The sequence below is a fragment of the Mauremys mutica genome, chromosome 6 (assembly GCF_020497125.1).
Source record: "Mauremys mutica isolate MM-2020 ecotype Southern chromosome 6, ASM2049712v1, whole genome shotgun sequence".
Classification (NCBI taxonomy): domain Eukaryota; kingdom Metazoa; phylum Chordata; order Testudines; family Geoemydidae; genus Mauremys; species Mauremys mutica.
In genome coordinates, this window is record NC_059077.1 from 19,298,220 (window position 1) to 19,314,269 (window position 16,050).

Sequence of the window (16,050 nt, forward strand, 5' to 3'; positions counted from 1 at the left end):
GGCAATTTATGCTAGTTATCCTTTCACTTTACACGTGCCATCATGATGCGTTCGCGTGGAAATTATGGAAAAAAGTAGTTTTGATGCAGATGTCGTTACAGTGATAAAAGAAGTTCATTGCATGAAAAGCAAACATACCATTTAGAAGACAATGGTTAATCTGTTCAGGAACCTGAACCTATTGTTGTTCTGCAATGGAATAAAGGAGAGGGATTAATTTGAAGATGCTTGTGCATGACATATGGTAATTTCTCTATAGGAAGGAAGTGTCAAATAGTGACCTCTAAATCTTAACATTGACCTCTGCTTGTAGAATGTGTGTGACATAAGGTTTGCCTGTCTTTTCATATGATAATTTGAGTCATGGAGCATTAGTGGGACTATAATGTTTATTACTAGTTTTGGACTGCCTTTGCACTAAGAAATTATGCAAAGAATTTACAAAATGGCTATTTCAAAGCCTGAAGTACTTTAATTTAGCAATTACAGTTTTGTACAATGTTACATTAAAAGTTGCTTCTCTACAGGTGTAGTTATAGTATTAAGTGTATTATAGTACACACTTCGTATGTTCGTGTAGGTTTTCTGCTACAGTTTATTTGTATAGGGCTTTATTGAGTGTAATTTTAAAATGGTTTTAATAGTTTCAGACATTTAAAACTAGACGAAGAACTAGAATTGTAGGAAGCACTCCTTCATTGGTAGAGTGATGGATTAGAAGGGATGCCTTGTTATAGGAGTATTTCTAGTTTTTGTAACTAGTAGTAGGAAGTAGCAAATCGCTTAGTTTTGGGAATAATCTTTTTAAAGTGTCATATTTGGTGTTTTTTTTAATTTCACAGACATGATTTGAGTTTTAGCTGCATTTAGTTGATGTGCTGTGTAATACTGTGAAATTCATACTATATTTTAAAGCAAATTTGAAATCCTTTAATTTACAATGAGTCTTGTCTATTCCAAATAAGCAAGTTTATGTTTGTATCTTTGTATTTTCTGCAACTGCATGTCTTTCTGTCACTGATGTTACACTTCTGGTAAAACCTAGAATATTTTTATTTTATAGTTGATGTAGTCACAGTTTGTCTCAGTTTTTCTTTTTTCATTTTTCAGTAACACTAACCAGTTTTTCAGAAATGTCTATCTTCATTTTCCTCTCTTTTTCTCTCTTTCTCTTTTTTTTTTTTTTTAATTTCTTCTTCTTTCCTCTGCAAGTTGCTCCTGCTGTTTCTTCTAGCACTGAAGCTGACCGCTCTGGCTCTGACCCTGCTCCTACTTTACGTAGCTGTTTCTTAGTAAATGAAGGTATTCTCTCCACGTTTTCTATCTACTCGTCATTTACTTACAACTGATGTCGTTATCATTGTTATGACATGACTCTTTAATCTGCATATTCATTTGTTTTGGGAGAGATGCAAATTGAAACTTGTCGTCTCCAACTTTGATCATTAATACCGGGTAAAAATGTTGACGAGGATTAGTTTTAATTCATATTTCCTGAATTTTGTGTAAATCATGTTTACTTTAAATCCATGAGAATTGTTTATAGACATTATTTCCATTTGAAACCTCTCTTATTTAGAAAACAGAATCATTTCAATGTATCTCAGTTAGGGAAAACACATATGCCTTTGAGGTTGACAAACTAGGACTGTGTTGGACTGGGAAGGGCAGCATGTTCCAAAGTTGAAGAGCCCTCACACGATAATACCATGCCAACTGCCCTCCCCCCGGCCCCGTATCTTGGCTTGCAAGGATTTGATTTTTATCAGTAAACGTTGATAAATGTCGATTTCACTGAACACTCATAAAAGATGAAAAAAATTCCATCCGTGATGATTAAAATGTACAGATAAGCAAAGTAAGTTAAATGCTCCTTGAGAACTTGAGTTTGATTTAAGGCTATTTACTTCGTATATTTTGATATATTATGTTAACAATTTGTGTTTTAACCATTATAAAACTTTCATCTTTTTTTGAATCTCAAAATCTACTGTCATTAATTTGTCTGACCCCTCCCCCACATATGTTCCCACAACTGTGAAAATGTAAAATGGAAAAAAAAAGCTTAAAACCCATAATTGTGAACAACTGTGAAGATTTAAATAAAAATAAAAGGATGCTTAAAATAAACAAGTTAGGGCTGTCAATTAATCACAGTTAACTCACACGATTAAAAAAATTAATCGCGATTAATCGCACTGCTGAATAATAGATTGCCAATAGAAATTTATTAAATATTTTTGGATTTTTTTCTACATTTTCAAATATATTGATTTATATTACAACACAGAATACAAAGTGTACAGTGCTCATTTTATATTATTATTTTTATTACAAATATTTGCAAAGTAAAGTGATAAACAAAAGAAATAGTATTTTTCAATTCACCTTATACAAGTACTGTAATGCAAACTCTTTATCATGAAAGTGTAACTTACAAATGTAGAATTTTTTTCTTATATAGCTTAACTCAGAAACAAAACACTAAAACTTTAGAGCCTACAAATCCACTCAGCCCTACTTCTTCTTCAGCCAAATTTGTTTACATTTAGGGGAGATAATGCTGCCTCCTTCTGACTTAAAATGTCACCTGAAAGTGAGAACAGGCTTTTGCATGGCACTTTTGTAGCCAGCGTTGCAAGGTATTTACGTACCAGATGTGCTAAACATTCATATGCCCCTTCATGCTTCAGCCACCATTCCAGAGGACATGCTTCCATGCTGATGATGCTCGTTTGGAAAAAAAAAAAAAAGTATTAATTAAATTTGTGACTGAACTCCTTGGGGGAGAATTGTATGTTTCCTGTTTTGTTTTACTTGCATTCTGCCATATATTTCATGTTATAGCTGTCTCAGATGATGATCCAGCACGTTGTTCATTTTAAGAACACTGTCACTGCAGATTTGACAAAACGCAAAGATGGTACCAGTGTGAGATTTCTAAAGCTAGCTACACACTCAACACAAGGTTTAAGAATCTGAATTGCCGTCCAAAATCTGAGAGGGACGAGGTGTGGAACATGCTTTCAGAAGTCTTAAAAGAGCAACACTCAGATGCAGAAACTACAGAACCCAAACTACCAAAAAACAAAATCAACCTTCTGCTGGTGGCATCTGACTCAGATGATGAAAATAAACGTGCATCGGTCCACTCTGCTTTGGATTGTTATCGAGCAGAACCCGTCATCAGCATGGATGCACATCTTCTAGAATGGTGGTTGAAGCATGCAAAGGACATCTGAATCTTTAATGCATCTGGTATGTAAATATCTTGCGACGCCGGCTACAACAGTGCCCTGCAAACGCCTGTTCTCACTTTCAGGTGACATTTTAAACAAGAACCGGGCAGCATTATTGCCTGCAAATTGTAACCAAACTTGTTTGTCTGAGCGATTGGCTGAAGGTAGGACTTAGTGGACTTGCAGGCTCTAAAGTTTTACATTGTTTTATTTTTGAATGCAGTTATTTTTTTGTACATAATTCTACATTTGTAAGTTCAACTTTCATGATAAAGAGATTGCACTACAGTAATTGTATTAGGTGAATTGAAAAATACTATTTCTTTTGTTTTTTACAGTGCAAATATTTGTAATAAAAATAATAATGTAAAGTGAGCACTGTGCACCTTGTATTTTGTGTTGTAATTGAAATCAATATATTTGAAAATGTAGAAAACATTCACAAATCTTTAAATAAATGATATTCTATTATTATTTCACAGCCAGATTAATCGCAATTAATTTTTTTAATTGCTTGACAGCCCGAAGAAAAATACTTTCCATTGAAATTATTTAAAAATATAAATTGAATTTTGCCGCGCCTACATATATAAATGGAGCTCCAGTTCAGGCACCTTGGATGGCCACAACTATGGCAACATATGCATTTTGCATTCTGGAGCCATGAAACCATTTTAAATTTTTTTTTAAATATCTTTAGTATTATGTTTAACAGATTAGTTTCTCTGTTGTGGATGTAATTTCTGTTTTACAGTGACAGGAATATCAAATTCATAGTAAAGATTCTTGAGAATAACTGTTAGTATGAGTATTTTGTCATTTCTTAAACTTGAGTACTACCGATGTTCTTTTCTGTAGGAAAGCTTGACATTATTTTTTTACGGTTTTTGGTGGTACCTATGAATGAAGGAAAGACCTTTCCATAGTTAATGAAAATATTGAGATGCCTTCCATGCACAAATAATTTTTAGCATTTACAAAAAATAAAAATAACTAAATAAATCAAACTTGGCATTGATCAAGACCCTGATCAAGAAATTCACTTTTCATGGTGGACTCCTGAGTCCCTGGAAAGCCCCACTGACTTTTAGTACCCACTGAGTCAGTTAAGAGAGAGGGTCTTTTTTCTGCAATAAAGATTACAATTCAAGAAATTTTACTTGGAATAAGTTATAAACATTCTGAAATACCATATTGTACAAGCTGGATGTGCTTATTTTTACTGACTTTTTAAAAAAAGCATAGAAGGTGTGATGCTTCACTGTGTTATGGTATGAATATATGTCTGAAGCATTACATGTTGAAATAAGGATTTAAATGAACAGGTCAAGCTTTCATGCAAATACTGAATTGTATGTATGTTCTATTTTCACGTGCTGGTAGGTCACTTTAAACTAGCACCTTTTCTATTTGTTGTTTAAAATAATACTTTAAAAAACTAAAAATGATATTAAGTACAAAAATGATGTGCGGTATTACTGCTGACCCTTTACATGCGTAATGTCTGTAATCTGGACATGTTGCACTTAAATATTAAGGCATTAAACGCCATATAAAGTAATGCAAATTATAATGTATATACGAGCCAGCTGACTTACACTTCCTTTGAATTTCATGGGTGGGTGCTTTTTAAAATCTCAGCTTCAATGTTGAATGAATTCATGGATTTTGTTTTTGCATTTATTCTATGTATAGTCCCTGATTCAGTAATGAACTTACGGACTTTCTTAAGTCTCAAAGCATGTTTTAAATACTTTGTTGAGTCAAGACCACAATGTAGATTATGACTGAGACCCTGATTCTCAGTGTGCACTGAGACACAGGCAGATAGACCCCAGTGTAAGTCAGTGGGGCTCTGCACATGTGTAGGGATCTGACCAGTTAGTTTTCCTTGCAGGATCTGAGCCTTAGAGAGCCAATTTAATTTGTGTGGTTAGTACATATGTGCTGTGGAGGCTTGATCCAATGTCTACTGGAAAGTGTGGGAAAGATGCCCATTAATTTCCATGGGCTCTGGGTCAAGTTCTATGTACGGTTAAACCTTAGGTTCCCATGACAGAGGGGAAAAGAATTCTGTTCTGCTTCAGATGACAGCGACAAACAGATGTCCATGTTTTTAGCTGACACGCAGCCCTCTTTTGATCTCAGCAAAGATTCTTTTAACTGCTGTTTAAATATACCTCATATCTGTAGTAGTAACTCATCTGTTTGTTTTGTCATCTTTGTTTTTTTTTTTAACCTGGATTTTTGTGACTTCTTGCTACTATGTAACATTTTGTGAGTTGTTGCAATTGACAAACTTGTCTGAATTTAGCTTAGAACAGAGATTTAACTGTGTATTTGTTTTTTCGTGGCAACAGTAATATTGTTCTTTATGTAAAAATATCTGCCTTACAGGAAAAAGTATTGCATATTATTTACTAACACACTGATCTTGTCAGTGAGAGATCTGTCTGCATCCAGAGTAGTTTCCACACTGTTCCCTAAGAAGCAATTTAGCCTTAGGGAAAAAATGCATGTCCCAAGCCAGTGGCCAGAGTAAATCCAAAAATATTTTGAATACATTTAAATAAAATGTATTTATTTTGACCTTTTGTTGTTAAAATTGCCTATGTGTTTTTATGCCTGTTTTTAACATATTTTAACAGGATGGAGTCAATTAGCCGCTATGCATTGTGTTATGCTTCCTGACCTGTTGGGACTGGAGAAATTTAGACCTCCTCTTCTTGAGATGCTAGCTCGCAGGTGGCAGGATCGATGCTTGGAGGTAATATTAAGTTGCAAATTGCAAAACAAAGGGTTCTGCATATGACAAAGAATTTAGGTTCTAAAAAAAATTGTAAGCTGCAAAATTGGATAATGGTTAATATATTTTTAAATAGCAGGTCATCTTTTAAACAGATACTTGGCCTCTCTATATTTTAAACCAGTATTTTGGATTTAAATAGGGAGCTAGAACTGTAGAACTTTATCAAGAGAAATATGAATCTGTGGTTTATCTAACTGGCCACTGGATGTCATCATTGTTCCACTAAAATACCTGTAAGTAATTTTATTTGGCAGTAGAAAACCCCCCTTTCCCTAATCTACAGACCATTTTAACAAATTCATTTGGAGTAGCTGAATTCCAAGCAGTTTATAGGTCTTCTCTTTTATTTAATAAAATAAGTGAAATAAAATGAAATAAAACGATGAGATAACTGGCTCTGTGGATATGGAGAAAGCTTTTGATATGGTCTCCCACAGTATTCTTACCAGCAAGTTAAAAAAGTATGGATTGGATGAATGGACTATAAGGTGGATAGAAAGCTGGCTAGATTGTTGGGCTCAACGGGTAGTGATCAACGGTTCGATGTCTAGTTGGCACAGTGCCCCAGGGGTCTGTCCTTCGGCCGGTTTTGTTCACTGTCTTCATTAATGATCTGGATGATGGAATGGTTTGCACCCTCGGCATGTTTGCAGATGACACTAAGCTGGGGGGGTGAGGTAGATATGGTGGAAGCTAGGGATAGGGTACAGAGTGACTTAGATAAATTGGAAGATTGGGCCAAAAGAAATCTGATGAGGTTCAACAAAGACAAGTGCGGAGTCCTGTACTTAGGATGGAAGAATCCCATGCACAGCTACAAGCTGGGGACCGACTGACTGGCTAAGCATCAGTTCTGCAGAAAAGGATCTGGGGATTACAGTGGACAAGAAGCTGAATAAGAGACAACAGTGTGCTCTTGTTACCAAGGAGGCTAATGGCATATTGGGCTGCATTAGTAGGAGAATTGCCAGCACATCGAGGGAAGTGATTATTCCCCTCTATTCAGCACTGGTGAGGCCACATCTTTAGTATTGTGTCCAGTTTTGGGCCCCCCACTAAAGAAAGGATGTGGACAAATTGGAGAAAGTCCAGCCGAGGGCAACAAAAATTATTAGGGGGCTGGGGCACATGATTTATGAGGAGAGGCTGCGGGAACTGGGCTTATTTAGTCTGCAGAAGAGAAGAGTGGGGGGGTGGGGATTTGATAGCAACCTTCAACTACCTGAAGGGGAGTTCCAAAGAGGATGGAGCTAGGTTGTCTCAGTGGTAGCAGGTGACAGAACAAGGAGTAATGGTCTCAAGCTGCAGGGGGGGAGGTCTAGGTTGGATATTAGGAAAAACTATTTCACTAGGAGGGTGGTGAAGCACTGGAATGGGTTACCTATCAAGGTGGTGAAATCTCCATCGTTAGAGGTTTTTTAAGGCCCGCTTGACGAAGCCCTGTCTGGGATGATTTAGTTGGGGTGGTCCTGCTTTCAGCAGGGGGTTGGACCAGATGACCTCCTGAAGTCTTTTCCAATCCTAATCTTCTCTGATTCTAAGTGAAAGCACTCTTCAATGTGTCAAGAAGTCAATGAAAGCTAAAAAACTATTAATGTTTATTTAATTTTTTCTTCATTTAGTTTGGAAATGGACGTAGAATTTAGCTCTATGTAACTGTCAGAGATGATTTTTTTCATTGTGTCCCAGAGACCTAAAAACAGTATTTAGGTTCAGGGAGGACATATTCACTGCACCCTATCTTTTTCTGTTTCAAAAATGAAACGTACTACAATTTCATGTATATTATGGTTAATTTATAAACATTCCTTTGACATTTGAACATCTGTATTTTTTCTTAATTTCTGAGTAACCTACAATGATGAACAGGAAACATAAATGTACTGTCTGTATTTGAAATATATTTTATCCATTCAGATCTAGAATTTTCTGGAATCTGGTTAAAATCTCATTAAGGACAACGTTTTCAACTCAATTTCTGTTAAGAGGCTGTTAAGTTATTATAATTTTTGGAATGTATTTACAATAGTCCGAAAACAGGTTGGCACCACCTATGCTGTTGGGGGGCGAGGGGGGTGCGCAAGGTGGAGGCAGCAGGGGAGTTAATTGTGCAGCTTTAAAAGAAAGGAATGAAGAACAGAGCTGTGGAATTTAAGCAGTCTCCTAGTTTAATTGGTGTATGCTTTGTGTTATCTGCCTGAAGTATACTTTGTACAAAAGCACTGGTAGATTTGTATATTTCTGAGTAGTTGTCCTGTTACTAGATATTATATAATATGTTCACGTTCCCAGAAAGCACAATCACTTTCAAAGATAACCAAAATTTTCCTCAGCCGCAAAGTTTGGTAGCTAGAACACTTGAGTTCACTGTCAGCTATAGACCCTGCTCTGTCAGTGACTTCTTCTTTGACCTTGGGCAAGTGGCTTAACTTCTGTGTCTCAGATACCCCATATCTAAATGTATATCGTGATGCTTACTTTTATTAAATGCTTTGACATCTGTGGATGGAAATTTTGCCATTTACATTTAAAATATTATTTTGTATTTGTTGGTTTTATAGTATTTTTTTCTTTAACATGAAAATCTTCTGAAGATTTCCTCCACTACTATTGCGCAATTGTCCAGATTATATACTAAATGGGCAAAAGCATATTTAAACTTAATGACTTTTTAAAAAATGTGTTTTTTTAACTTTTTTTCAAACTTTGTTGAAGTTGGAAAAGTATTTTGGGAAAGTATAGAAGAGAATTCTATAGAATTCTCTCTCTAAGTAGTTATAGAAAGTCCCAAATTAATTTTCCTTTAACATCTTTCACAGAAAAGAAGGTCTGATTTCTTAGATCTGTTGCTAAAATCATGCTCTATAAATTCAAGACTTAGTTGTGAGCTCCCTTGTATTCTCCCTAACTTGGCCTCCTTATATTGCTGATCTTTTCATTGGCAGGGAAAAGTAGCTACTGTGGGGCTTTATACCTCTCCCTCCGGAAGTCAAGGTGTAGTTAAAGCAACTATATGGCTTGCGCAGCATACCTTCCCAGCCTCAGCCCCACCTAGGGGAAGCAGGGACCGAACTGTAACTTGGTGGCATAAGTATGTGATGCCTGCATTGGGTTTTGTAAATATATCTTTTTAGCTTAGCTCTGTTGTTTGTATTGTAAGAATGTAATGGCTGGATAACTTTCCCATTACCTTTTAAAAATATTTGTAAATCTTATCTGAGAGTTGAGCTTGTATGATATTCTGGTTTACTTTGTAGGTAAGGGAAGCTGCCCAGGCCTTGCTGTTAGCAGAACTGAGAAGAATTGAACAGGCAGGGCGGAAAGAAACAATTGATGCTTGGGCTCCATATTTACCACAATATATTGACAGTATTATATCACGTGAGTACTCTCCATTTATCCTGAAACTAATTTGGTTAAAATATATGATTAAGGAAAGTGTATAAACAACAAATATGAATACTGGTACAAACCAGAGGAAAGCTGTTTTATTTGTAATATCTGTTGTTTAATGAAATCCCAGAATTTAGGTTATTAGCTGTCTGGGTAATCAAACTTCTCTCTTTCTGAATGATCAGCTTCACAATCACAGATCTGTGCTATAAATGTTGTCCGGTTAAATTCTTTGACGTTTTGTGTGTGTTTCTCTATAAAGAAGGAGGAGGAAAAAAAGAGAGAGCAAACTACTTTAATGGTCATTTGTTTAAAAAAGAAATAGTTTATTTAGCAAAAGCAGCACTAAAATTTCTTGACCAAAACCGCTCTCTGTATTTATTTACAAGTAGTGTAATGTCAAATGTTGTTTGAAAAAAGGTAAACTAGAGCTGTTGTCTCCTAAATGCTCATGGGCGTATACTGTATGTGTCTGAAATATCTGTGCAAGGTTGGTCTCGTCCAGTTCCGCTTTTAAGTCACGTTTGGGGAATGGCTAGTGTTACATTTATAAACACATTATTTCAATATTTATCCCATGAAATTTCCAAGTGAATTAATTGTTGTAAAACTGGAAGGAAAACCAAATACTAATCCTTCATTTTTTCCCCCTGCCTGAGTAAAGTTCAGACAGTTTATGTGCTGCCAAGGACATGGTTAACTCGATCACCTTGCTGCAATTCAACAGAGTAGGGCTGAATTTAAAAAAAAAAAAATTAGTTATAAGGCCGGGAGAGATTTCTCTGATGGTAATTGGATATGTGTTTGTGAGCTGAACAACAGAACGCTTTGTAACTTCCTGGTATTTAAATTCAGCTTTTCCATAAATCTGTCCAGTAGCCTTGAATAAATGTAGTTATTTCTGCTCCTCTTCTTATGCTATCTTTGAACTAATGACTGGAGCCATGGTTAACCTTCTACTTCTAGACATTAAGTTTCAGACTTAGTGTCGTGCAGCGTTAAAAGACATCAATAAATTAATATTCCAATTTACTTGAAAAGAGTATTCATAGATTTATTTTCAACTCAATAAAGTGCAATTTATGTGTTTAAATATTCCCTCCATAACATTCTCCCCCCCACACGTAGAACTATTTGTATAATATTTTCAAAAGCACAGAAATGACTTTAGAAGCTTCAGTACCTTTTTCAGAAGTCACTTAGGAGCCCAGGTCTCGCTAAAAGTCAACAGAACTTGGATTCCTAAGTGCCTAAGGTACTCTGGTAATGAGGTCTGAGTTATTAAATATAAATAAATATGGTTGCTTTAAAAATGTTACCATTGGAGATGCTGTTTTCCAGTAAAGAGGAGGAAGTTCTGATAGTTTAGTTTTCTTAGATATGTTGACAAATGCATCTTGGAATATTTTGAAAATATTCCACCTTGTATTAATGCGGCATAACAGCATTAGTTGATAACAGAAGGACTTGCACTTTCTTTCCTTATATAATAAACCAAGTTTCATGGAACAATTTGTTTAAAAAAAACCCCAAAACTAGTTGTTGTTATTAAGGCCCAGGTCCTGCAGTCTGATCTACTAATACCCTTGTTTCTACACACATTCCTACTAAAGTACATGGAGCACTTCCTGATACAAGGATCCTCCCACTTGAATCAGATTGCGGGGTGGGACCTAATTTTGGTGGTGTTGAAAGATGCTACATTGGTGGTCCTGAGAATTAAGTGTTTATCCACTGAATATGTACCATACATATTTTGATAAAGCAAGCTTCTCCATTCTAGCCACACATGTACCTCAGATGTGGAGATCATCAGTAAGAGTAAGAAAGGTATTTTAGTCTCTGTGATTGTCTCCATTGATACTGCCAGTAAAGGTAGTAGCGTGATATTTATTTGTAACATCTGTTCACTAGAAGCTGTTCTGAGACCACCAGGCCACTTTATTCAAGCTATTGAATAGCCATCTTTATCCCTAATAGAAAACCTTGAAAAATATTCTATTTTAGATGCAAAATGACTTTATACATTTTAGATTTTTATCTTGGTCCACTCAGCAATTATTAATAAATATATGTTTATGAAAACAGGATTTTCCTAGCTACAATATTTGCTGCTACAACCTATTCCTAACTTAATATTTCTGTAACATATCAATGATATTTCTACAGCAACTTGTAATTGGGGCCAATGGAGCCTTCAAATTTGATTTTATTGTAAGTTTAGGGGAAATCCCTTAAGCTTCAGTGCTGTTTCATTATAGTATTTTATTAAAGATAATATGAATTTGTTGATGTGTCAACTACTCAAAAGGCATTATTCTTGTAAAAACAGTAATAATTTCCTATATTGAAATAGGATTTACGGGTATAGAGTTTATCACATAGGTATAATTTAATTAATTGCTAAAATGTGCAGTAACAGTGTGCACCAACATTTATTCTGCCCTAATCCTGTGGATGAAGTAGATGAACTAAGAGGTCTTTTTCCTTTTATAGTTCCTGTATCAATATTTCACAAAAGATTAGAACAAGAAACGAAGGAGAATCTAATAGAAACTACAGGAAACATGTACGTTGGCCATATTTAATTTCCTGACTTGGAATTTGTCTAGGCTACTCCAGAATCCTGTTGTTTCCTGAACCGTGTTAAAGAACTGTTTAAACACTGGCAAAGAGTTAAATCACTAAAATTCATCTGCAGCACCTCTATGTTCTGTGGTTGGCTCCCACCCAAGTATTGGCTTGGCTGACGTTGCTTACCTTTTGAGATTTGATGAAATCACATTTTAAGATTATATTAATACAGACTTTTTTTATTATTTTGCCTTACTTTTTTACTTAAAAAAACAAACATACACACCCCCTCCCAACAATTCTTTGGAGGTTATAAAGGGTTTTTTAATCTAAAATTTTAAGTGCTGTTTTTGCTGACCAAGGCTCTTTATAACTTCTTTGAACATATTACTAATAAAAACTGTACTGTCTTAATATTTTCTGGATTTTTTTATATTTTTCTAGTGTAATAAAATAGTGAAAAATACACACAGTTCTCTAAATAGGTACAATAACTCTATACTAAAATAATGAACTCACTTAACCCTTACGAGCTATCTAGTACATTTATTCATGCCTACCTTCATCATTTAGGCCCCATTCTTGCAAACACTCTGTACCTGGTTAACAATTACAGAGAATAATCCCACTGAAATCAAAATAACTATTGAAATAAACAAGACTACTCATGATATTAAAGATAAGCACATGCCTAAGCATTTGCCAGATTCAGGCCTTGAAGATCACCCAACACTTCACTGTCTAGCTGCTTGTTTGGAAGCAGTAACACTGTGTCTTAAAGGAACTACTCATGAGATGTCTCATTTGCCCAGATTTCAGAGATAGAGGATCTATTTGAATATAATATAAATATTTGTTTAAATATTAATCTACAGTAATTTTGCCTATCTTTACAGTTTGCCATGTACACAACAAAAAATAATTGGCCAGTTCAGAAGTATTTCCCAGTGTTTTGGGTCTGTGACTCTACATTATGTACAGTAATGCCTAGACATTGGAGGTGGAGGTAGAGACTACACTGGCTGGTAGTTTACCTTACTTCCTTTTGAAATTATTCCTTGGCTTTTATCATTTTAAGTAAAAACCATAAACAGTAGTTATTTAATTTTTGTGTTAAACATATATAAAGACTCTCTTTAACTTGTTTTTAATACTGGAGGATATCTTTGTTTCACTTCCTTCCTCTGTATAGAAAGGGTATGTTCACTTTTTTTTCCTTCTGTTCCCCCATCAAAAAATTTAAAAAAAGTAGTAATTGGTGCTGGGATTGATGAATTGGAAACTCAGGTCCTCTGTCCATAAAACTAGTACAGCAGTATCAGTGCTCCCTTGTGTGTCATGCCATTATGTCTCAAACCTGACCAGAAGGAACTGTTTCTAGGGATATGAAGGTTTTTACTTTGACCTCTCTGCTGAGTCTGTCCGTCAGCTTATGATACTGAACACTTGTCTGGTTGAGACTGGATTTTTGACCACCAATTCATATCACACTGGTTACTGAACAGCCACTGTCTAGTAACCAGTTTTGGTCACTACCAGCTTCGGCTGGATTTTAACCTGTGAACTGAAGATGAAAGGCTCTATATCCTATTACCAATTTCCTTGAGCCATCTATTTCTAATCCTCCTCTAGCCTTCCTGCTTCCAATATACTATTCTGTTCCTGATGTTGTTTGTATTAGAAATCATCCTCATTATTTTGAAACTTTTTCCCCTTCTTGGGGTGCTTTTTTTAAAGGGGAGAAAAACTGTATATGCAATAATCCTTTAATAACTATTTTGTTTCTTCTTAACTACTTTATTCTGCAGTTTCACCATATAGTTGACAATATAGTTTCATCTTTCTTTAGAGTTTTGAAATTTGGAAAAGTATACAGTACAACAGTGATACTTTTTAAGTGAACTGTTTGGTAAAACTAGGGCGTAATGTGTATATCCAAGTGTCCTTATGTTATCTTGTTTTGGATTTGGAGACGGAGCTATATTGAGAAAATCTCATCAAAATATTTTTCCTGACTATTATGTCTGTCTTTTGGATTTCTGAATGATGGACTGTAATGAAGATTGCATTAGTGCAAAAGACAGAAGCATTGTACTCATGGGCTAACAAAGATTAAGCTGAATTTAAAATTGAGGAAAAAAAGTCTTCTCATGATTAATCAACACTCGCAAACATGTATATGATGTAATATATATTATACATACTTTACTATACTATATTTACAGTAGTGTGTATATATATATGTGATATGCCAATACACATTTTCTTTCCCCTCCAACCCTGTTAAATAGCTGGCAATAGACCTTACATAAAGTTATTTCTTTTCTTCAAACATAGTTATTTTCTTATCCATTAAGGTATGCAGCATAGTAAAGAGATGACTGTACAATTGTCCTATTTTCTTGGACATTTGTAGTGCTTCATGAGATCATCTATTCAAGTCATACACCACGATTTACCTAGAAACCGAACCAGTTCTTACTTATTGTAAGTAGTTGCATAATAATATGCAAACACTTCTGTCTCATATAGAGAATTACTTAACATATGTTTCAGAATTGAAAATTTATTTGCTTTAAAAAATAAAATGTACATTTTTACGAACATTTCAGTGTTTGTCCGAAGGACAAATGTAATTACTATTCAGTAAGATAGATTTTTATGTTAAATGCCAATTGATTTCTGGAAGACATATAATATTCTTAGTAAATCTAAATTGGACATATAACTTAAATTATATGGAACACACAGCTTTAAAATGTTACAAACAGTTCTGTACATTTCAGAAGACCAAACTTTTGATAACTATGGCCTTTATCCAAAGTTATGACATGTACGTTTTTATTATTACACAATTAAACACAAAAATAAGGATTGAATAAGATATTAAGCAATGGCATACTGTATATGGGTGGAAGAGTCTTGATTCATAGTTGTAGACATCATGCAATTCTGTATATTTGGATTTATTTTTGTAATTGACCTTTTTATGAGGTCAGTTGCACTCAGTTTGTAGAATACAGCTGTAGTTGCCTTCATTCTAGGGAGTGGCTGCTATAGCAACTACTGATGATTACTAATTTCTTTTCTCTAGAGTAGCTGAGTGACCTTCTAGGATACAAGGTCATATACATAATTATTTTTGTATTGTATATGTGTGTGTATATATAAACTGTTCACACTAGCCAGTGGACTATGATACTCTTGCCTTGAAAACAACCGTCTTCCCCTGTTCCCGTCCCTCCCCCCCGCCAGAAATGTTAGTTAAAACAAGTGGCAATAGTCATTTTGATTTTTTCCAGTTATTTGCAATATGCTGTTTTGCTCATTACTTAAATTCTTATGTCTGAAAAAAATTATAGAGGAATGTGCAGCATAATACATATCTGTCAGTTGCAAGCACAGCCCTTTGTTCTTGTAGAATCTGTCTTTTTAGTTTGCTTTTGTGTTCCGGTTAGAGGTGAGGATCTGTTTTCTTAGTAGCAGTCAGTGATTTATTTGTTCACAGAAAAATATTCTCTCAAGTGTTTAGTAAGAAAATATGATTACACTGATATTTTGAATTTGATCTTTTAAAGTCTTTATAATGCTTATTGTTTAATCAGCAGATGAAAGGATTAGTTAGTCTGATACTAAATTGGGACATTAGTCACAACAAAATAATCATATAAAGGGACCTAGAAAATTACTAATATGTGCAGGAAATAATAAAATCCAGCATGAGAAAAATACAGTCTAGTACAACTGGGAAAATAATTTGAAATATAGATATTGGTAGTATGGGACCAACTGTGAAAACAGTAATACTGAAAAAAACCTTGAAAGTGCTAATGACCAGCAAATTGGATTTAATTTTGCAACATCATAAAACAATGACAACAATGCAATTTGGGCTGTATTAACAGAGGCATCCCATTATTGCTTAGTGGGTTTGTGTTCCTTCTAAATTACACTGGAGAAGTAGCAATTTAAAATACTGGCCTGTGGACTGCCTTCAGAAAAATGTTGACAGACTGGAGGGATTTAAAAGAGAAA

General features: G+C 34.8%; 1 protein-coding gene across 3 annotated transcripts in view; it reads left to right on the plus strand.

Annotated features, from left to right (window-relative positions):
- The window catches only part of WDR7 (WD repeat domain 7), a 349,222-nt gene that overhangs the window by 98,926 nt on the left and 234,246 nt on the right, over window positions 1–16,050 (plus strand). For all 3 annotated transcript variants that reach the window (XM_045021793.1, XR_006580538.1, XR_006580539.1), the window contains exons 17-18: window positions 5,888–6,006; window positions 9,306–9,429. In XM_045021793.1, the coding sequence (XP_044877728.1) occupies window positions 5,888–6,006; window positions 9,306–9,429 (243 nt within the window). The remainder of the gene's footprint in view (window positions 1–5,887; window positions 6,007–9,305; window positions 9,430–16,050) is intronic.